Source organism: Eptatretus burgeri, chromosome 5, assembly GCF_056783735.1.
Source record: "Eptatretus burgeri isolate ZD-2024b chromosome 5, Ebu_testis_v1, whole genome shotgun sequence".
Taxonomy (NCBI): domain Eukaryota; kingdom Metazoa; phylum Chordata; class Myxini; order Myxiniformes; family Myxinidae; genus Eptatretus; species Eptatretus burgeri.
The window spans coordinates 82,315,623-82,338,947 of record NC_140965.1 but is presented as its reverse complement, the minus strand read 5'-3'; the positions used below and the strand labels follow the sequence as shown (position 1 = coordinate 82,338,947).

Genomic DNA, 23,325 nt, shown 5'->3' with positions numbered 1-23,325 from the left:
TTACACTAGTTCTTTGTGCCGGTTGCTTATGTCCTTTGTGACGTCCTTAAAACAGTAAGCTTCCTGTTTGGAATGATTTTCAATTCTACTTGACTGCCAGACAGGCAGACACACTTGAAAAAAGAGTCTCACTCCTCTCTGCGCATGCGTGATTGGGATGAATTCGGAGCCAAAGTACTGCTGAACTTCAGGTTCGTTTTCCGATTAGTGTTCAAAATATAACATTTAACAGTGAATAAGATGAGTGAAATGAAGTTGTCTGTCTATCATAAACTGACGTTTGTAGATAGGACGGACAGACATAAGTGAACCAATTGCTGAACCCCACTTTTTACTTGGCGTGCGTGGGGTAATAAAAGAATCTCTGACTGCTTCAGCCTCTTTAGTGTGCATTTCAAATTTCTCTTTCCTTTTGGTGATAGCATCACTCACATCTATTGCACATTGTTCCACCCACATCTCTCCTGCTCCCATGAGATGACATGTATGGTGCAAATGTCAGTGGGTAGAGAACTGCATTGCACGTTCGCTGCACTGTGCAAGGGCGATGATAATTAAAAACGACATTGGGTCTCTCCCTTTGAATATTGCAGTCACTTGACACCTTCACCCCCTCCGCTTTGGAGGGTACCGAACACCCGGCACATGATATCCACACAGTCCCAGATGAAGGTCACTTGGTGGTCGAATAGACGAGTTATCACCGGCATCCTGAACAAATTCCAATTTCCTGCCCAAATCACCGAGGGACGGCACAGTACACACATCGGTGCATCGCCCAACATGTGAAACACCAGGTTTATAGCTGGATCGGGATTCCAAAACCAGGCTAGACAGCTTCGAGGCAAGTGCGCACAACTCTCGGCTATCCTTGCAGCCCTCCACACGTGTGCTGATAGATTCGGCAAAACAACTTCAATCATATATCACGCATTCTACGATTTTCACAGAGTTTATCCCACTTTATTTCCTTCATAATCCAAAATGCCAACAATAAATATCCTCACCATTAAATTATTGCAATCAACAAAAGGAAGATCATTTTAAAAGTACCAGAATTAAACAGTCAGAGCACATTTTCCCCTCTGCTATTCATCGCAGTGATACTCCCACTCACAAAGTAAAACTTGTCATCCCCTATGACTCAAAGGCTTGATTATCTTTTGGGGGAGAGGATAAAGGGAGGGGGAAGCTTTCAAGAAAAAAAAAAAAGGAAAAGAGGACATTAAAACAAAGGAAAAATGTTCATTATGAAGCAAACTTGCCCGAGGTGTGCAATACCTACCCAAACATATTGACAAAGTATCAGGCAACATGCACAGTGATCCCTGAGCCAATTGCTGAATTTGATTTTCCAAACCGTCACCATCACTGCAAGTCGTGCATTATAAATCATAAAGCTTGTTCACAGTAAAATCGCACAGAAAGTCTGTCCAGTGTAGCAATATAAATCAGCCAGAAGATCACACGATTCCTCATTCGAAGCAAAAGTGCCAGTTCAGTGGTCCACCATGCTCTGTCGATCGTTCCAGGACTTCCAAAAGTGGTTTTTATTATATTTGGGTCTTGTGCCCTTTGTTGGCCAGTGCAGATTTTCAGTCATGTTCTCCACAAATCAATTCTCAACAGGTAGCAAGGTGCATTACAATGCCGGTAGGCAACACCGCTCTCATCATGGTGTTGCATCCAAAATGGCAGCGCAGAATTGTCCAAAATGTCACAATAACACATCTCCATAAGGCACATGCAGCTTTGCATTGTGAGAAAAATAAGGCCTTTCAGCTTGCAAAGTTTTTGTTTGAAGTAAGATGTGCTATCCCGTGCCTAAAATAGGGAGCTATTGCTATTTCTGCTAGCAGGTTTAGATACATAGCACATGACCATACCTGAGCAACATTCTGATTCTGATGTACCACATTCTGTGCAAGAACATCGTTGCTGCAGGAGAAGTTTCTTGACAAAGGTTGGTTTGCCATTGCCTTCGCAGCAATAGTTAGGGGAGGAATTAACGTCCACCAACTAATGCCAGCAAACAGGACACTCAGTTTAACATCCATCCAAGGGACGGCACACACATTGATGAATCACCGTGCCTGTGAAACACGGGGATGACAGTTTATAGCTGTGTCTGGATTCGAACCCAGGCTAGACAGCTTAGAGGTGAGTGTGTATACCTGTAGTCCATCCTGCCGACCAATAGAAAAAGAAGCATATTTATCTTAGACTTCTTAAATTATACATGTGGAAGAGGAACCATAGGTTATGGGACAAGCTCCACAAAGATTGGTTCAAATCCAACTGAAAGTGGAGCATGTTGATATAAAGACCTAAGTTGTAAACATTTGTGTACTTTAACGTGCATTAACAGAACAAGAGTAGACACTGGACAAATATACTGTATCTAGTATACGGGATTTGAAACCGAGTTCTGAATATCGTGAGCCATCGCTTCAGATGGGAACACAAACAAGTCAAATTAAAACGTCATGAACAGATTGTTTAAAACCTTGCTGGCTCACTAATGATCTTCATGGAGAGGGCAGTCTGCCTAACCCATGTGGTCCAGCCAACCTGTGGTGGCATTGTCTACACTTTGTGGTTGACCCTGAGTGCAGCTTTTAATAGGCACTAAAATATGGCATTACGGAAGGTAGCAGCACCCTTAGTCCTCCACCACCCACCTTTAAACTTTTACCATGCTCACATACACCACCCACCCAGCATTATGGGATAATCTAACTAAAGGATGGTGCAGGGGGTAACACAATCTCTTATCTTTGGGTTGTGTAGTCGAATGTTTGCCGACGTGACGACAAACTGTCATATTGGTGCATCACAAGCGGTAACTTCTCTCAGATGGATGTTAAGCCGTGTGACCTGACAACTAGCATTAGTTGGTGGACGTTAAAGATTCGTAGCATCACTAAGATTACGAGTAATTGTTTTGTCTTTGGAAGCTTTGTCTGTTTTATCATTGCCGTACCCCTTTCAGTGGTTTATGTGTAAGCCACACATTTCTTCAGATAAAAATAACACAACACCCAATTACATCACCTTATATACAGACAGTAGGTTTGCTTCAAGGCTGTAGCTTGCACTTTGGCATTCATTAAAACATCAACACTTAACCCTTACCCTCATCCAGCTTTGACTGAGTGTCGAGCAACATCAGACAAAACATACAGGTATCGCTGGAGTGGAACACCTCTCTCAGGACAACCCTAACTCGATGCATTCAGGAAGAACTGTCAGGTCTTTCATGGCACACACAGCATCTATTTCTTGTGCCAGTTATTCCTTACCTCAGCAGTGATAAGGTCCCTCCTGCATGATCGTTTTCCAGTATGCTTTCATTTCATTTGGGGTGACCATATGTGCACTTACCAACTGGTGATATAGAAATATTGAGAAGGGTGTGCGCCAGTGGTAGAATTTGGGGCTTGCAATTGGTTGAATTCCAATCTTTCTCAACAACATTCCTACCGTCACGTCCTCAAGGAAGAGAAGTTTCTCTCCATGTGCAGCTTGTACCAGCTTGGCAGGAACATCACCTGACATCAGGTAGCCAGACCCTGAGCAGAACGATGGGTATCGCTGACCTGTATACACAGACTCTGGCATAAACCACTTGCTACGGTTATTCCTATCAGGCCCTCCATCGATGACGTGGCCCATGAAGAATTTCTTAAAAGATGCATTTCCGGATTTCAGAACATTACAGAGCAGAATTCGCAAGTTTACGAAAGTGTCCTGGTCAAGCTTCATGACATAAGGTGTCCGTGGACAATGTGAGGCAACCCAGCTGAGACCCATTAGCATTTTGAGGGTAAGATTGCGATACGAGTCCCTGAAGGCCTGCACCAGAATATCTTTGTTTAGTTCGTTTTCTCGGAGAACTGCCGCATGGGTCTTTTCATTTCCTCCTTCACCGAGCAGGAAGAGTGTCCGTGTAGGAATCCCTGGAAAAGCATTGGGCCTTCCCCATGTGAGGCGTATGGCCTCCCGTGCTGACCAAGAAGCATGATCTGTGAAGACCAATAATATGAGGAAAGGATCTGAACCTGATTGGCAGGGTGGCTGGTCGATTAAAAAAGGAAAGCTTCCATAATGTCTGCCTTCGAGTTCAAAATTAATATTTGTCTGGATGGTTTGTGGAGTCGGTGCGTGTAGAGTCTGTTCCTGTCCATCTTGTTGATTAGGTCGAGCTTGACCATTGTGCAAGTTGATGGTGTCGTCAGTAAGGCTCTCCTGGATATTAATTTCTTTTTGAAATAATTTTTCTTGTAAAATGTTATTTGCCGATTCATGTTGTACAGATACATATGTTGACCTCAAATCCTGTCGGTCCTGCGCCTTGATGATGTTCTTGTAATGTCCACTCTGGAATGCCTGGAACAGCAGCATCATCACCATGAGCAGTATTAAAACTGCAAGATATTCACGCTGCAGCATCTCAGCTTTACCTGTTAGGGTTTGGGTAGAATAAGGAAGGAAATACATTGATGGATTTAGGAAACAGGTTGGTACAGTCTCAGCACAGACTGTGCTCGAGACATGGCAGATAATCTCAACTCAGTGTAAGCCTCTAAATCTCATGTATCCAACCCATCCCACTTTGTCCCCACCTAACCTGCTGATTGGACGATGTGTCTCTCTCAGCAGGGATGTAGAGAAAGTCTGTTAAACATCAATCGTGTATCAGGAACAGGCGTCTTCTTCTTATTGCGTATGGCAGCTTGGCTGCCGGGTTGCTCTCATTTCTTGGAGAGCGACAGTGCTGCTGATGCTGTGCCCCTCTACCAGTACACTGGTACTCATTTCACCGACCTCAGAAGGATAACAGGCTGAGTCAACCCCACCTGGTGTTAATTCAACAGCCAATGGGGCTCGAACTCAGGACCCTAGGGCCCAAAACCAGCCACCATAGCCACTAAGCCAACACCAAGCTTTGTGACGGACTAAGATGGTATCAGCACCTGTGTTGTCAAATACTGCTGTGTTGCTCTTGCTACTTCTCTGCACTCTTCAGCTTGTCCTCCTCCTTTGGGTCACCTCTTTTCTTCCTGAAAGGTAGTTAATATCACTCAATTTCACAGGAAGAGTGCAAAAACATCCTATGAATTACAGGCCAGAAAGCTTATTCCAATAACAAGGGAAATCATGGAATCATTCATTACTGCTGATGGCAAGTCTTTACTCTTTTCAAACAACCAGATATCTGAGTATCAGTTTAAATTATGTCCCACTCACTCAACTTTGAACCGACTATTGCTTCTAATTCTTAACAATGATGAGAGGCCATAACACTTAAATAAGAGCTTAGAACCATCTCCCTGGGCATATGTCAAGCATGTGATACAATCTGTCATCCTGCTCTGCTTGCCACCTGTGGCATACAAGGGTGTCTTCATTCCTGGCTTTCTGACTTCCCCCATTTGTGCAGCCAATGTGTTGCTATCAATGGGATGCTCGCACACCCACCTCTTCTTTCTCACACCGTAACCTCATCTTTCATGCCCCCCTCCTTAGTTCTCTCACCCTCCCCATCTCTCTCACCTCCCTTTCTCTCTCGACTCAACTCCCCCTTATCTCTCTCAAACACCCCCTCCCAATCTCTCTTACACCCCCAACACAACACTTTCTCATCTCTTTCACATTCCCATTTGACTCACCTCCCCTCCCTCTTATCTCTCACTACTTCCCCCTCATAAACTCTCTCACCCCACTCTCACATCTGTCACCACCCTCCCCATATCTCATATACCCTCCCCCCCCCCCACAGCACTCTTTCATACTCCTCCCCCTCATCTCTTTCACACTCCCGCATCTCTCTCACACTGCCCCTCATCTCTTTCACCCCACATCTCTCTCATTCTCCAACCCCATCTCTCTCATCCCCCCAACCCCATCTCTCATCCCCCAACTCCATCTCTCTCATCCCCGCAACCACAACTCTCTCCCTTCTTTTTGTGAAGGCTGAAGTCCCAAAAGTGGTGTGGTGAGCACAGTCTTGTTGCTCATATACATAAACAACCTCTCCGATATTCTCCTCTCTTCCTTTTTGCAGATTTCTCCACATTGTCTTGTACAGTACACAGTATCCCACAGGCAGACAGCAAGCTGCATATATATATATATATATATATATATATATATATATATATATATATATATATATATATATATATATATATATATATCTCTCTCTCTCTCTCTCTCTCTCTCTCTCTCTCTCTCTCTCTCTCTCTCTCTCTCTCTCTCTCTCTCTCTCTCTCTCTCTCTCTCTCTCTCGCTCTCTCTCTCTCTCTCCCCCCTCTCTCTCTCTCTGCTGATGTGTAAATGATTGGACACTTATCTGTTAAATGGAACATGTCCTTTAATCCTGGAACACCATACAGCCAATCTAACCGTCTCATTCCAGAAAAATTTACAAACGAGTCCACCAAATTATTTCCTTGGTCAGCCAATGGAAAAGGTTCAGTCTCTTGAATCTCTCAACCTTACCTTCAGCCACTTCTGGGAAGACCATAGAGCAAAGCTGGCCTCCAAAGTCAGCCACAGAGTGAGCATACTCTGTCATTCCAAGTCATTACTTGAAAATTCAGAACTACTCACAGCATACAAGGCCTTTATCCATAGAACAATGGAGCACTACTACTCTCCCCTCTGTGTTGGTTTCTCTGATACATATTTATCTCTTCTAGATTCTGAAGAATTAGCAATGGCATCTTCCACTATAAGGTGCAAGCACAAGGTCTGTTGCTCTCATATCACAGACAGGTCAGTGGTTTCTCTTTGCCCTCTCAGCCCTTAGACTCTCCCCGGCTTCTTCAGGATGCCTTTGTTCATCCAGTAATGTTCCTGGTTAAACTCCCAAAATCCAGGATGCCCCTAGGTTAAACTCTCAAAATCCAGGATTCTCCTGGTTAAACTCCCAAAATCCAGGATGCTCCTTGTTAAACTCCCAAAATCCAGGATGCTCCTGGTTAAACTCCCAAAATCCAGGATGCTCCTTGTTAAACTCCCCAAATTTAAGTTTATTACCCACCTCTATTCTTTTCTTCCATTTGCAGAACTCCTTCGGTTCAATTGCACTCTACCAGGGGGGCATCAAGCTGAAAGTACATCAAGATCTAACGTAACCAACCATTCCTACAGTGATATTTTGCCGCCTTATTAATACTATCCAACCCAATTTTCTTACTCGTAGGTTACTGTCTCCTCTTCTTTTCTCTCTTTGCTCTTTTCCCATTTGTTCCTTCCGTTTAGTAAGGGAGCCTGGGGATTTTTTTTATTCCCCCCAAAAGAGGGATCCAGACTCCCAATAACCCCCACCCCCCACCCACCCCCTAAATCCACCAATGCTCTTCAACCTATGTAATTTGTATTCGATGATAAGTTTAAAGTGTGTTTGTCAGTTTGGTGTTTCCTTCTTCAGTTTTCATTCTTCAACAAAAAATTGTTTCCTTATTTCATTAAAAGCCCCACCTTCCCCCCATAATTCAAGCACTGCAAGAAAAATACAATGGTTCTTGTGAATGTTTAAGTCTATCTTTCCCCAGCAATGATAACCCATTGTTAATGCAGGTATGGGCCTACAGATTTATTGGGTATTAACAGGGCATTGCCTGGTGCGTTCTGATCCTGTTGGCATTTTGAAGAAGTGAAATTTTGGGGGTTTTTTTCTATAAAATGTCAGGCTAAAACCACTTCCCCACACCAAACCCACAAAGGAATTTGGTCGGGGATCATTTAATATTACTTTTCACAGAGCTACAAAGGCTTAGGCACAAAAGAGCTATTAAAACAAAAAATCCAACTCTTCTTTCTCAAAAATTTCAAACTTTATTTTTTGCCTAAAACACTCTCACTGATGCACTCACTGATGAACCTCTGAAAGTTTAACGAAGATCCTTTTGGCCAACTCTAAGATAAATGTCAACACACACAGAGATAGACAGACAAACGTCTCTCTCATAGTATAGATTTTCAAAAACAGGAATTCTTTTTGTAAACGCTGCCCAACTACCTGCACTGTACAAAGTATTTTCCCATGATGTGTGTCTTTCATCCTACATTCTTGAAAGCTTTATCGAAGAGCTTTGACAGACCACCAAGTTTCGTCATAATCCGTCCACAACATTTTGAAATATCGTGCTATATATCGTTTTTGGCCCCATCTCTTAGTAGTGAAGAATCACTTTGAAGTATTAAAAAAAATTATCTTATGCGGATCTTGATCTTCACTAAAATCTAATCCATTAGTCCTTTCACACACCCAACCTGTCCACTAAATTTCGGCGGAATCCGTCCATAACTTTTTGAGATATCCTGCTCATAGATGGACAAACGGGTTAATGCATAACCTCCGTCCACCTTTGATGCAGAGGTAAAGAAGTAAAGCAAGAAGAAGAAGGCGAAGGTGGGGATGAATCAGAAAAGAAACAAACCAACCTAAAAATAACAAACAAAAAGAGGTGAAGGAGAAGGGGAAAATCACAATACACTCGAAAATGGGAGTGCTTGGTGTAGAAACATTTTATCATGATGGATTTGGGGGTGATAAAATAAATAAATTGATATTAAAATGAAAATTTTAAACCTGAAGTAGAATGTACTCAAATATGATATGATTCTTTTTAAGTATGTATCCATTTGGAATTAACATAATTATATTTCTCCGCTCTATGAAAACATCACCTGTATATTTAATGTGTAAACAGGTTGAACTTTGCCAGTATGTTGAATAGAAGAAGAATTGCCAATCATTTTAAAAGCTAAAGGAATTTTTAAAACAGACACAAATAAGTTGGAATGTGGATTGGAGAAGGTGTCTCGATGTATTCACGAAGCTCTGGTCGCTTCAAGATAATATATCTTCCCAGTTTTGGGAGAAGCCAGCCCTGGATTAGCCAGCCCTGGTTCATGTCAGGTCAGGTCAGATCTGTGACCTGTGACAGGTACCATGTAAACCTGTACTAACCTGTTCCATGGTCGGGTTGTCGGCGACTAAACCGTCTCCCCCACCAGGTTTTCTGGTGAGGAGGGAGTTTGGATATGGACACCCAGCAGGATTAAAAACAAAACCTGTCAAAGGGCGGAGGAGCTCCTTGTGAGCCAACGGCCATCCATATCTAGTGCCCAACTGTGTCTGCGGACGTCCTCCTGAAGTTGCGTTACTTTTTTATTTGGAGGTTGGTGGCAGGATTTGCACTCCGGCCATGTAAAACCCTTCATTCCGCAAAACACACAAACGCAAAAAAATCTGAAAACCTACTCCGTAGGAGTACCTCCTGTGCAGCTTCCCTTCACAGGGCAGCTCACCGGATGGTGGGATTGGGGCAAAGCCTTCGGGACCCCCAATCTTTGATGAAAGGAGGGAAACCACGGGGTAACCTCCCTGGGTCAGATTGCGGGAGAGTGTGTCGGAGTGGTGCTGCGGTCTCCTTGGGTTAACCTGAGGCGGTCCCTTCGGGTGGGTGCCTGAAATGTCCAATCCCTAAGAGAGGATGATCACCTGTCTGTTATCATCTGAGCTCAAGCGTTTGGACATCGGTATTGCAGCACTCTCTGAGGTTCGGAGACCGGATTGCGGCGAGATAATGGTGGGTGGTTACACCTACTATTGGTCTGGTTGCCCTGATGGTTACCATACTCAAGGAGTTGCTGTAGCTGTGTCCAATAAGCTGACCCCAATGATAATTGAGGTAACACCGGTCAACGAGCGTATTATGAGACTAAGGATTCGTCACTCCTTAGGTGTCATTTCCCTGGTCTCTGTCTATGCTCTGAATGAGGTGAGTGACCTCACCGTGAAGGGCATATTCTACGCCACGCTCGAGTCTGTGGTTGATCAGTGCCCCAGACAAGATACACTTCTAGTCTTGGGGGATTTCAATGCATCGACTGGAACTGATAGGGATGGTTATGAGATGTGTGTTGGTCCCCATGGGTCAGGAACTATGAATCAGAATAGCACTAAGTTCCTTGACTTTGCAAGAAGTCATGGACTTAGGGTAGGCGGTTCATGGTTTCAGCGCCCACAAGCTCATCGCTGGACATGGTATTCCAATGCTGGCGGTGTGTTAAAGGAGATTGACCATGTCCTCGTTGACGGTCGCTGGAGGATGATCCAGAACTGCAGGGTCTACCGAAGTGCTCAGTTCCTCAATACTGACCACCGGCTTGTTGTAGCAACTCTAAAGCTGCACCTTAAATCCTGGAGAATGGTATCATCCCAGCCGAGGCTGGATGTTGGCAAGCTCAAGGATGAGAGAGTAGCTGAGAAGTTTGCGAACAGGCTGATTGGACATTTCGGGTGTCTGGGTGCTTTGGGGGGTCCTGAAGAGTTATGGATTACCTTCAAGACCACCGTCCTTGATGTTGCCGGTGGATGTCTTGGAACTCACCGCAGGGCAAAGAAGAATTTTGTCTCTCAAGGGACACTGGATACCATTGACCAGAGTCGCAGGGCCAGGCTGAATGGCAGAGCTGAGCTCTTCAGGGAGCTGAGGCGGAAAACTGTACGTGCACTAAGGGTGGACAAGGAGGCCTATGTGCGAGGAATCCGTGAGGGGGTAGAGCATCACCTGTGGACAGGTGATTGTTGTCTCACTTACAGGGGAATTCGCGCATTGCGTTCATCCAAGCCCATCCCTCGGAGCACTGCAGTTAGAGCAGAGAGTGGTGGGCTCTTGACAGAGGAGTCCGAGGTGAAGGCCCGCTGGGCCGGTTACTTTGGGCGGTTCTACCAGGCTGATCCACCAGCTGTCGAGTTGGACGTCAATGGTGTTACAATCCCTGTTGCTGACCCTCCAATCAATTGTGGTCCACCTTCGCTTGTGGAAACACGGGCTGCGGTGAACCGGTTGAAATGGGATAAAGCTCCAGGGATCTGTGGCATCCATGCTGAACTTCTCAAGGCTGGTGGAAATGCTGCACTCGTGTCGTTGCATGCAGTTTTGTGCTCTGCCTGGAACACAGGCATCATCCCAACTGATTGGAAAAGGGGCCTTGTTGTCCCTCTCTGGAAAGGGAAGGGTGATCGCCAAGTCTGCAACAACTACCGAGGGGTGACGCTGCTCTCAGTGCCGGGCAAGGTCTTTGCTCGGATAATTCTTGATATGGTTCGCCACCATCTGCTTGAGCACCAGCATCCAGAGCAGTCAGGCTTTACACCAGAGGTCAACGATTGACCGTATCCTTGCTCTTCGTGTCCTCACCGAACGCAGACGAGAGTTTCGGCAGGGGCTGCTTGCAGCCTATGTTGATCTCTGTAAAGCGTTCGATTCAGTGAATCGGAATGCCCTCTGTAGGATTCTTGGTCTTCGTGGGGTGCCACCAAAACTGATCGATCTGATGTCTGAACTCTACTCTGGTACTGAGAGTGCTGTGAAGTGTGGTGGTACCATCTCTGACTTATTTCCAGTTGTTACTGGGGTTCGTCAGGGGTGTGTACTGGCCCCCACACTTTTCAGCACTTGTATGGACTGGATTCTAGGGAAGATGTCGGAAAGATCAAGCTGCGGTGCATCGTTTGGGAATGTCAAGATCTCGGACCTTGATTTCGAAGATGATGCAGTCATCTTTGTGGAGACTTTAGATATCGTTTTGGGGGCCCTCGAGGTGCTGAATGAGGAGTCGGAGCCGCTGGGATTACGGGTTTCTTGGATAAAAACTAAGATCCAGGCTTTCAATGACATCTTGGATGCTGCTGTCCTGTCTGTGTCTGTTTGTGGTGAGGATGTTGAGATCATGGAGAGATTCACTTACCTTGGCAGTGATATTCATGTCTCTGCTGGCTGTGAGTCAGAGGTCAATAGACGTCTGGGTTGGGCCTGGGGAGTCATGGATTCACTGGATCATGGGGTGTGGCGCTGCCAGTACCTGTGCGGGAGGACGAAAGTCCGAGTCTTCATGTCCTTGGTGCTTCCAGTCTTGCTCTATGGATGCGAGACTTGGACTCTGACCAAGGATCTGAGACGGAGACTTTATTCCTTTGGTACCAGTTCTCTTCGGAGAATCCTTGGCTATCGCTGGTCGGATTTTGTGTCCAAAGAGCGGTTGCTGAGAGAGACTCGGATGAGATTTGTTACCTGCATGGTCCGTGAGCGTCAGTTGCGGCTGTATGGACATGTGGCTCGTTTTCCTGACGCTGATCCTGCTCACCAGATTCTCTCAGCGAGGGAGTCTCGTGAGTAGAGGAGGCCAATGGGCCAACCACGTGCCTTGTGGTTGCAGCAGGTTGACCATCATCTCAAGGAGATGGGGATGGGCCTGGCATCTGCCTGGGGGAAGGCCAGACGGAGGCCCCTGGTGTACCTTAAATGAAAAAAAACCACAATAAATGAAAAAAAAAATACATATACACGAATATTATTTTTTTTACACATTTTTTTATGCAATGTAATACTGATGCCGTAGCGTTTACTGTAAATAAACCTTACTGTAAATTTTGTTTCATTTTGAAAAATAAAATTTCATTTTACGGTTTAGTATTGTTTTTATTTTGGATTACATATATATGGGGGTACCATAATCTTTTCAATGCTTAGGGCCTCTAAAGGTCTTAATCCGGCCCTGGGAGAAGCAGACTGATTTTTAACCTACATAAGATGGAAACTTGTTTTAATGGCCATTAGGGTTGGTGTTTGACATCATTCTAGCATTCTGTGCGATTAATATGTCTGGGTTTGAATATGTGTTCCAACCATTTAAGCAGGAGCTGTCAAAGAAGACTGAAGATAAGGTTCACCTGGAAATTGTCAAGACAGGGCGAACTGGCGTCAGCGTCAGAAAATTATTTTTTAAAAACTGTGTCTTACTGGAAACTATCTAAAGACGAAGATTCTCCGGTTATGTTGAGAAATGTGGAGTAAATTTGTCTGTCCAGGATCTCCTGTGCTGGCACATATAATCTGTTTGTTCAATAAATGTTTTAAAATTGCACTGACGTAGTGCATCTGTATCTACAATTGGCGAGCCAAGGCATGAGCATTAAAACCTGGAAGTCGGGTTCAGAGTGAGCAGGTGGTAGGCACGAGCACATAGATCAGAAAAGGTGAGAGATCAGAAAAGGTCATCAGGGATGATCTTTGTGGGTGAGTGTGTTGCTGCCGGCTTGTTGTGTGCATTGTTCAAGGTCAACATGCTTCAAACGAAATTTGAGTTGGATAGATTTGAGGATTATGGTTCAGTGATTGATGTTGATGTTGAAGAATAAGTGTCGTTTTCAAAAGGTATTGTTGGAGTCCCGAAAGTCCTGATCAGGCTGAAGGGTCCATTTTGGCAGCACTGGCACTGTTCGGTGGATGCCTGTTTTGTTTGGTCAGCTTTGACACTTTCAAAGGCCAGACTTGGATAAGGTGTTTTATATTTGAAGTCGACTTTGACACTTTCAAAGGCCAGACTTGGATAAGGTGTTTTAAGTAGAGAGGGTGTTCAACAGATAGTTGAGAATAGAGCATTGTCCAACGGAGGTTGAAAATTGAGAAATAATGGTTTCTTGGTTGGAATTGTGCTCCCAGCTTGGGATTGATGTTCAAACTGAGGAAAATTTGTGTTTTGTTTGTCTAAGAGTTCTTGTATGATTAGTTGTATCCTGTCTGTATCTGTATAAGTTGTATTGTATTGCAAATGAGAAGTGAGACAGGGAAATGCCCTGAGGGTAGTGGAACTGAAATGAATTTAAAATGCGACAATAAAATAAAATATGGTTCAAAGATATAAAGTGTTGAAGCTGGAGATGTTATTTGACTTTGTTTGCTATTGTGTGCACGCAAGACTGACATGGAATGATAATTTTTCTGCCGTCAAAAGTAAAAAATAACCCCCGGTTGGGGGTGACGGTCATCTCTGAAGCTCTTTCCAACTTTGAAGACACGTGACTCGATAACCAGGACGAATTTTTAAAAACCGGCCCGACCAAATTTAGATATTGTTCCATATTATCAGAATCCGAAGGAATTTTGAAGATCGGATCATAACCAGCGGAGGAGATAGATTTTGAAAATGGACGATTTTGCAACTTTGGAGTGACCTTGACGTTGATGTTGACCTTCAATCACGTCAAAGGTCATACCGCCGTGCTTCCCTCATCGACATCTACCCACATACCAAATATCAAGAAAATCGGAAGAAAAAATGGGGACATACGGACGGACGGACATCGAGACTGGTTTTATCAGGTTATCTCTTACGAGATGACCTAAAAATAAATAATAATGCAAGAATGATGAAGCTGGTTAACAGAGTAAAAAAGCATTCCTGGGTTATGAAATGAACTAAAATAGAACATACAATGTCATTTAATTTTAATCTCAGTAACAGCTTGAAGGCAGAATTGACCTTCGATTCAGGATTCGAACCATGTGCAAGAGGTCGTGAGTGAGTTTAAAGTTTATTCTTTAGACTTTAATTTTTCAGCATAAAGAACAAGAGGATTTTTCTTTAAAGTGCAGAGAAATGTCATGCAACTGATGTCGTTTTATAAACTAACAGGGTGATTTAATAGCCACGAGTCAAACGTTATGTGGTCACCATGGTAATGCTGAGATTGATGATGCTGTTGGGTGAGTCGAAGCAGCATGTCCAAGGTGGAGTGACCTGGTCTGAAACCAAATTGGTGATCTGAGATGAGGTTGTTTGAGAAAAGGAAGGATTTCATATCATCTGTGATGATGGATTCCATGACCTTGCTGATGAATTGAAGCAAGCTGATAGGTCTGTAGCTAAGAGGATCTGTTGTTGCATCTTTTTGTGTAATGCAGTGATGTTGCCAGATTTCCAAGCTAGATGGAAGATGAACTAGGGCAAATGACAGGGTGATAACAACAGAGAAAGGATGTGCAAGAGCAGCAGAACAGGTTTTTAGTACACATGAGCTGATCCAGTAGCTGAGTCACTTGATGGTTGTCCAGGTTTTAGAGGAAGAAGACAGGTTTGGGAGTTCAGCCTTGAGGTTGGCCTCAAGAGTGGACACACACTTGCTCTGGCCTTTATGGAATATTCTGAAGTTGCCTTTGGTTGGATTTACCGTCGAGGAAGAGAAGGCTCGAAGTTTGAAGGTAACTGCCTCACAAGATTCTGTGCATCAGGGATTAGAGGATAGGTATGGTAACTGGAGAGAAGATGGTATAAATATGTACCTCAGGGAAAGCAAGCTTGTATGGAATGATTCCCAGACAGAGTTAATATCCACAGACATGGAGCTGAAGGACCAGTCTTGACATGAACAGGCAGCTTGTAGTCCCTGCCAGTCAGCTTTGGTGAACTGCCAGACTCGATTGCACTCTCTGACTATAGCCAGAGAGATGTCTACTCTCACAAACACATGATCAGATCTCTCTCTCTATCGAGTGCAGTCTGTGGCTGCTGGTTGCATCATTGGTTGGGATGCAGCTATGCCGCTGATGCAGTGTCCCCCTTACCAGTGCACTGGTACTCATTTTGCTGACCTCGGAAGGATGACAGGCTGAGTCAACCTCCTGGTGTATTAATTCAGCGGCCCAACGGGGCTTGAACTCAGGACCCTAGGATCCCAAGCCACCACCCTAACCACTAAGCCAACACCAGGCTACATGATCAGATGAACCTATTGGGACAGAAGAGGAACAGCAGACTCATGGATCACATTTGTAGGAAAATGTCATTCCCAAGTCCAGAAGAGAGAACATGCCATTGGGAGAAATCAAGGTTGGAAAGTTCAGATTGGGTGAATCCCATATTTGAATATCACATTTGATTTTGTGCCATCCTATGAACAGGCAAGCACTCTAGACAATAAATATATAATTTGGAGTAATTGTCAAAGAGAATTGTTGAGGATCTGATCTCCCTTTAAGTTGATAGAGCGACAGGATGCAACTCAATCACATCAAAATTAACAACAAAAAGGCAAATAAAATTTATTTTACAATGGAAACTTGTGATTATTTTTGCCCTCCCAACATATAGCCAATGAAGTCAGTACATGCTCATCGTGCACCCAAGAACATCTAAAATCCCAAAGCTACCAGAGTCCTCAAGCAGACCCCGGACCACATGCTTCATGGCATCACGGTCACAGTATCTGGGGGTATGTACCCATTCCCTTGATTTCTGGACCCCCCCCCCCGCCTTTTCAAAAAATCCTGGATGTGCCCCTGTGAAGGAACCATTTGTTAAATATCGTTAACTAAAGAAGATAGACGTTTTCTTTTTCACGACCTCTGTCTCTCTCTGTCTCTTTCTGCCCTCTTATATCAACTTGCAGATCATTTCAAAATGACGTTCCATAAAGCAATTAGTTCCTTCATTGTTATGAGTGGGTAAAGTTATTCAAAGTCAGTTTCTCCTTGCAGGATATATAATTAGACTAAAATTAGAAGCGCGGTGTGATTTCCAGTGGTAATTGTGACAAGTCTTCCTGGGATTTGTCTGCACATCGTTGCATACTGACAAGCAAAGCTGATGTGACAACATTGCATAGCCCAAGCATCAAACATGGCTTTTCAATTGGTCACCGATCTGAGTTAATAAGAGTGAAAATCAAGTCCAAATCCTTAAATCAGCACATTAATCTAAGATCAGAGCAAATACATTTGCAGCAATCTGGACTTTTTGGAAAGCAATGGAATGTATTTTCCTGCTCTGTTCCACAGAACAAGATCAAAAACAACAGCAAAATAAAAAAACATCATCAGCCAAAAATAAAATCCTTAAATCAGCACATTCATCGACGATAAGAGCATCCACAATATCCTCCCGAGGAGGAGCTCGGGGGCATCATGCAACGACAACAAGAGGATGGGGCACGAGCCACTCGCTCTGGACGACGGGGCACGAGCCTCTCTCTCTGGACGAAGGGGCACGAGGCACTCTCTCTGGACTACGGGACAGGAGTCACTCGCTCTGGACGACGGGGCACGACCCACTCGCTCTGGACGACAGGGCACGAGCCTCTCTCTCTGGACGAAGGGGCACGAGCCACTCTCTCTGGACGACGGGACAGGAGTCACTCGCTCTGGACGACGGGGCACGAGCCACTCGCTCTGGAAGACGGGGCACGAGCCACTCGCTCTGGACGACGGAACAGGAGTCACTCGCTCTGGACGACGGGGAACGAGCCACTCGCTCTGGACGACGGGGAACGAGCCACTCGCTCTGGACGACGGGGCAGGAGTCACTCGCTCTGGACGACGGGGCACGAGCCACTCGCTCTGGAAGACGGGGCACGAGCCACTCGCTCTGGACGACGGGGCACGAGCCACTCGCTCTGGACGACGGGGCAGGAGTCACTCGCTCTGGACGATGGGGCACGAGCCACTCGCTCTGGAAGACGGGGCACGAGCCACTCGCTCTGGAAAAGGGGGCAGGAACCACTCACTCTGGAAAAGGGGGCACGAGCCACTCGCTCTGGAGGAAGGGGCACGAGCCACTCGCTCTGGAAAAGGGGGCACGAGCTACTCGCTCTGGAAAACGGGGCACGAGCTACTCGCTCTGGAAAAGGGGGCACGAGCCACTCGCTCTGGAAGACGGGGCACGAGCCACTCGCTCTGGAAAAGGGGGCAGGAACCACTCGCTCTGGAAAAGGGGGCACGAGCCACTCGCTCTGGAAGACGGGGCACGAGCCAGTCGCTCTGGAAGACAGGGCACGAGCCACTCGCTCTGGAAAAGGGGGCAGGAACCACTCGCTCTGGAAAAGGGGGCACGAGCCACTCGCTCTGGAGGACGGGGCACGAGCAACTCGCTCTGGACGACGGGGCATGAGCCACTCGCTCTGGACGACAGGGCTCGATCCACTCGCTCTGGACGACAGGGCTCGATCCACTCGCTCTGGACGACAGGGCTCGATCCACTCGCTCTGGACGACAGGGCACGAGCCACTCGCTCTGGACGACGGGGCACGAGCCACTCGCTCAGGATTACGGGGCACGAGCCACTCGCCCAGGATTACGGAGCACGAACCACTTGCTCAGGATGACGGAGCACGAACCACTCGCTCAGGAAGATGGAGCTCAAACCATTTGCTCAGGATGACGGAGCACGAGCCACTCACTCTCAATGATGTGGGCCGGCATAAGTGTTCACAGTGAGTGAACGATTCACTCAGAATGACATCATGTGGTACCACGAACCACTCTCGGGTGCTCGGCAATGGCTTTAGCACTCAAGCAAGCACTCTATTAAGTGGTTGATAAGGAACGGCTGGCATTGTACGGCTGCATGGGTCATTCTCACATAACTGACAGAATTAGGAGGTGGTAACATCAGAAAATTATTTGAACAAGATTAAAATTTTCAGGTCCCAACGTAGCAAATGGGACATAGTTTCAGGTGTGTTTGATGAAAACAGCGCTGAATTACCTCTCATTTAGCCGATTTTCACCGCAATTTCAGTGCTTTATGGCCATTGAGTCATTACCGTAACGGAAATGAAAGGGCTTGTATATCCGACAATGATGTTTTCAAGAGACATCAAAGATGCCAAGAATATTCTATCTCCATCATGTTTATTGAGAAACAAGAAAAAGTTGTCATCAATAAGAAATCAATATCACCATGTTTGATGAGAAATCGTGGACATAAAGTGGAGAAATCATTACCGTAGCACAAATCATCATTACCGTAACACAAATCATCAATACTGCAACACAAATCATCATTACCGTAGCACAAATCATCATTACCGTAACACAAATCGTCATTACCGTAACACAAATCATCATTACCGTAACACAAATCATCATTACCGTAACACAAATCATCAATACTGCAACACAAATCAACATTACCGTAGCACAAATCATCATTACCGTAACACAAATCATCAATACCGAAACACAAATCATCATTACCGTAACACAAGTCATCATTACCGCAACACAAAACATCATTACCGTAACATAAATCATCAATACCGTCACACAAATCATCAAAACCGTCACACAAATCATCATTACCGTAGCACAATTCATCATTACCGTAACACAAATCATCATAACCGTAACACAAATCATCAATACCATAACACAAATCATCATTACTGTAACACAAATCATCAATACCGTAACACAAATCATCGTTACTGTAACACAAATCATCATTACGGTAAAGCAAATCATCAATACCGTAACACAAATCATCATTACCGGAACACAAATCATCATTACCATAACACAAATCATCATTACCGTTATACAAATCATTACTGTAACACAAATCATCATTACCGTAACACAAATCATCATTACAATAACACAAATCATCATTACCGTACCACAAATGATCATTACCGTGACACAAATCATCATTACCGTAGCACAAATCATCATTACCATAACACAAATCATCAATACCGTAACAAAAATCATCATTACCGTAACACAAATCATCATTACCGTAACACAAATAATCAATACCGTAACACAAATCATCAATACCGTAACACAAATCATCATTACCGTAACACAATTCATCATTACCGTAACAGAAATCATCAATACCATAACACAAATCATCATTACCATAACACAAATCATCATTACCATAACACAAATCATCAATACCGTAAGACAAATCATCAATTCCGTAACACAAATCATCATTACCAGAGCACAAATCATCATTACCATAACACAAATCATCATTACCGTAATACAAATCTTCATTCCCGGAACACAAATCATCATTACCGTAACACAAATCATCATTACCGTAACACAAATCATCATTACCGTAACACAAATCATCATTACCGTAGCACAAATCATCATTACCATAACACAAATCCTCAATACCAAAACACAAATCATCATTACCGTAGCACAATTCATCATTACCGTAACACAAATCATCATTACCGTAACACAAATCATCATTACCAGAACACAAATCATCATTACCCTACCACAAATGATCATTACCGTTACACAAATCATCATTACGGTAGCACAAATCATCATTACCGGAACACAAATCATCATTACCGTAACACAAATCATCATTACGGTCACACAAATCATCATTACGGTCACACAAATCATCATTAACATCACACAAATCATCATTACCGTCACAGAAATCATCATTGCCATAACACAAATAATCATTACCGTAACACAAATTATCAATACCGCAACACAAATCATCATTACCGGAACACAAATCATCATTACCGTAACACAAATCATCATTACTGTAACACAAATCATCATTAACATCACACAAATCATCATTACCGTCACAGAAATCATCATTGCCATAACACAAATCATCATTACCGTAACACAAATCATCATTACCGGAACACAAATCATCATTACCGTAGCACAATTCATCATTACCGTAACACAAATCATCATTACCATAACACAAATCATCATTACCGTAACACAAATCATCATTACCGTAAGACAAATCATCAATTCCGTAACACAAATCATCATTACCATAGCACAAATCATCATTACCGTAACACAAATCATCATTACCGTAATACAAATCTTCATTCCCGGAACACAAATCATCATTACCGTAACACAAATCGTCATTACCGTAGCACAAATCATCATTACCGTAACACAAATCCTCAATACCAAAACACAAATCATCATTACCGTAGCACAATTCATCGTTACCGTAACACAAATCATCATTACCGTAACACAAATCATCATTAACGTAGCACAAATTATCATTACCCTAACACAAATCATCATTACCGTAGCACAATTCATCGTTACCGTAACACAAATGATCATTACCGTAACACAAATCATCATTACCGTAACACAAATCATCGTTACTGTAACACAAATCATCATTACCGGAACACAAATCATCATTACTGTAACACAAATCTTCATTCCCGGAACACAAATCATCATTACCGTAACACAAATCATCATTACCGTAACACAAATCATCATTACCGTAACACAAATCCTCAATACCGAAACACAAATCATCATTACCGTAGCACAATTCTTCATTACCATAACACAAATCATCATTACCGTAACACAAATCATCAATACCGTAACACAAATCATCATTACCATAACACAAATCATCATTACCGTAACACAAATCATCATTACCGTAACACAAATCATCATTACCGTAACACAAATCATCATTACCATAGCACAAGTCATCATTACCGTAACACAAATCATCATTACCGTAACACAAATCTTCATTCCCGGAACACAAATCATCAATACCGTAACACAAATCATCATTACCGTCACAAAAATCATCATTACCGTAACACAAATCATCATTACCGTAACACAAATCATCAATACCGTAACACCAATCATCATTACCGTCACACAAATCATCATTACCGTAACACAAATCATCAAGACCGTAAAACAAATCATCATTACCGTAACACAAATCATCATTACCGGAACACAAATCATCATTACCGGAACACAAATCATCATTACTGTAACACAAATCATCATTACCGGAACACAAATCATCATTACCGTAACACAAATCATCATTACCATAACACAAATCATCATTACCGTAACACAAATCATCAATTCCGTAACACAAATCATCATTACCAGAGCACAAATCATCATTACCATAACACAAATCCTCATTACCGTAGCACAATTCATCATTACCGTAACACAAATCATCATTACCGTAACACAAATCATCATTACCGTAACACAAATCATCATTACCGTAACACAAATCCTCAATACCGAAACACAAATCATCATTACCGTAGCACAATTCATCATTACCGTAACACAAATCATCATTACCGTAACACAAATCTTCATTCCCGGAACACAAATCATCAATACCGTAACACAAATCATCATTACCGTCACAAAAATCATCATTACCGTAACACAAATCATCATTACCGTAACACAAATCATCAATACCGTAACACCAATCATCATTACCGTCACAAAAATCATCATTACTGTAACACAAATCATCATTACCGTAACACAAATCATCATTACCGTAACACAAATCATCAATACCGTAACACAAATCATCATTACCGTAACACAAATCATCATTACATTAGCACAATTCATCATTACCGTAACACAAATCATCAATACCGTAACACAAATCATCATTACCATAACACAAATCATCATTACCGTAACACAAATCATCAATTCCGTAACACAAATCATCATTACCAGAGCACAAATCATCATTACCATAACACAAATCATCATTACCGTAGCACAATTCATCATTACCGTAACACAAATCATCATTACCGTAACACAAATCATCATTACCGTAACACAAATCATCATTACCGTAACACAAATCCTCAATACCGAAACACAAATCATCATTACCGTAGCACAATTCATCATTACCGTAACACAAATCATCATTACCGTAACACAAATCTTCATTCCCGGAACACAAATCATCAATACCGTAACACAAATCATCATTACCGTCACAAAAATCATCATTACCGTAACACAAATCATCATTACCGTAACACAAATCATCAATACCGTAACACCAATCATCATTACCGTAGCACAATTCATCATTACCGTAACACAAATCATCATTACCGTAACACAAATCTTCATTCCCGGAACACAAATCATCAATACCGTAACACAAATCATCATTACCGTCACAAAAATCATCATTACCGTAACACAAATCATCATTACCGTAACACAAATCATCAATACCGTAACACCAATCATCATTACCGTCACAAAAATCATCATTACCGTAACACAAATCATCATTACCGTAACACAAATCATCAATACCGTAACACAAATCATCATTACCGTAACACAAATCATCATTACCGGAACACAAATCATCATTACCGTAACACAAATCATCATTACCGTAACACAAATCATCATTACCGTAACACAAATCATCATTACCGTAACACAAATCATCATTACCAGAACACAAATCATCATTACCCGACCACAAATGATCATTACCGTTACACAAATCATCATTACGGTAGCACAAATCATCATTACCCGACCACAAATGATCATTACCGTTACACAAATCATCATTACGGTAGCACAAATCATCATTACCGTAACACAAATCATCAATACCGTAACACAAATAATCATTACCGTAAAACAAATCATCATTACGGTCACACAAATCATCATTAACATCACACAAATCATCATTACCGTCACAGAAATCATCATTGCCATAACACAAATCATCATTACCGTAACACAAATTATCAATACCGCAACACAAATCATCATTACCGGAACACAAATCATCATTCCCGGAACACAAATCATCAATACCGTAACACAAATCATCATT

At 43.1% G+C, this 23,325-nt stretch overlaps 2 protein-coding genes across 6 annotated transcripts in view; one reads left to right on the top strand and one right to left on the bottom strand.

The window, feature by feature from the left end:
- The window catches only part of LOC147026833 (G protein-signaling modulator 2-like), a 109,012-nt gene that overhangs the window by 24,925 nt on the left and 60,762 nt on the right, over positions 1 to 23,325 (top strand). The window lies entirely within an intron of this gene.
- Positions 942 to 23,325, bottom strand: part of LOC147026835 (beta-1,3-galactosyltransferase 1-like) — a 39,688-nt gene continuing 17,304 nt past the window's right edge. For 2 of the 5 annotated variants that reach the window (XM_085882667.1, XM_085882668.1), the window contains exons 2-4: positions 12,169 to 12,321; positions 4,631 to 5,063; positions 942 to 4,463 (exon numbers count right to left, since the gene is read on the bottom strand). In XM_085882667.1, the coding sequence (XP_085738793.1) occupies positions 3,304 to 4,452 (1,149 nt within the window). In that variant the 5' untranslated portion in view covers positions 4,453 to 4,463; positions 4,631 to 5,063; positions 12,169 to 12,321 and the 3' untranslated portion in view covers positions 942 to 3,303. Of the gene's footprint in view, positions 4,464 to 4,630; positions 5,064 to 7,048; positions 7,116 to 12,168; positions 12,322 to 23,325 lie in introns of all 5 variants that reach the window. The other 3 variants (XM_085882665.1, XM_085882666.1, XM_085882669.1) reach the window with 2 other exon arrangements.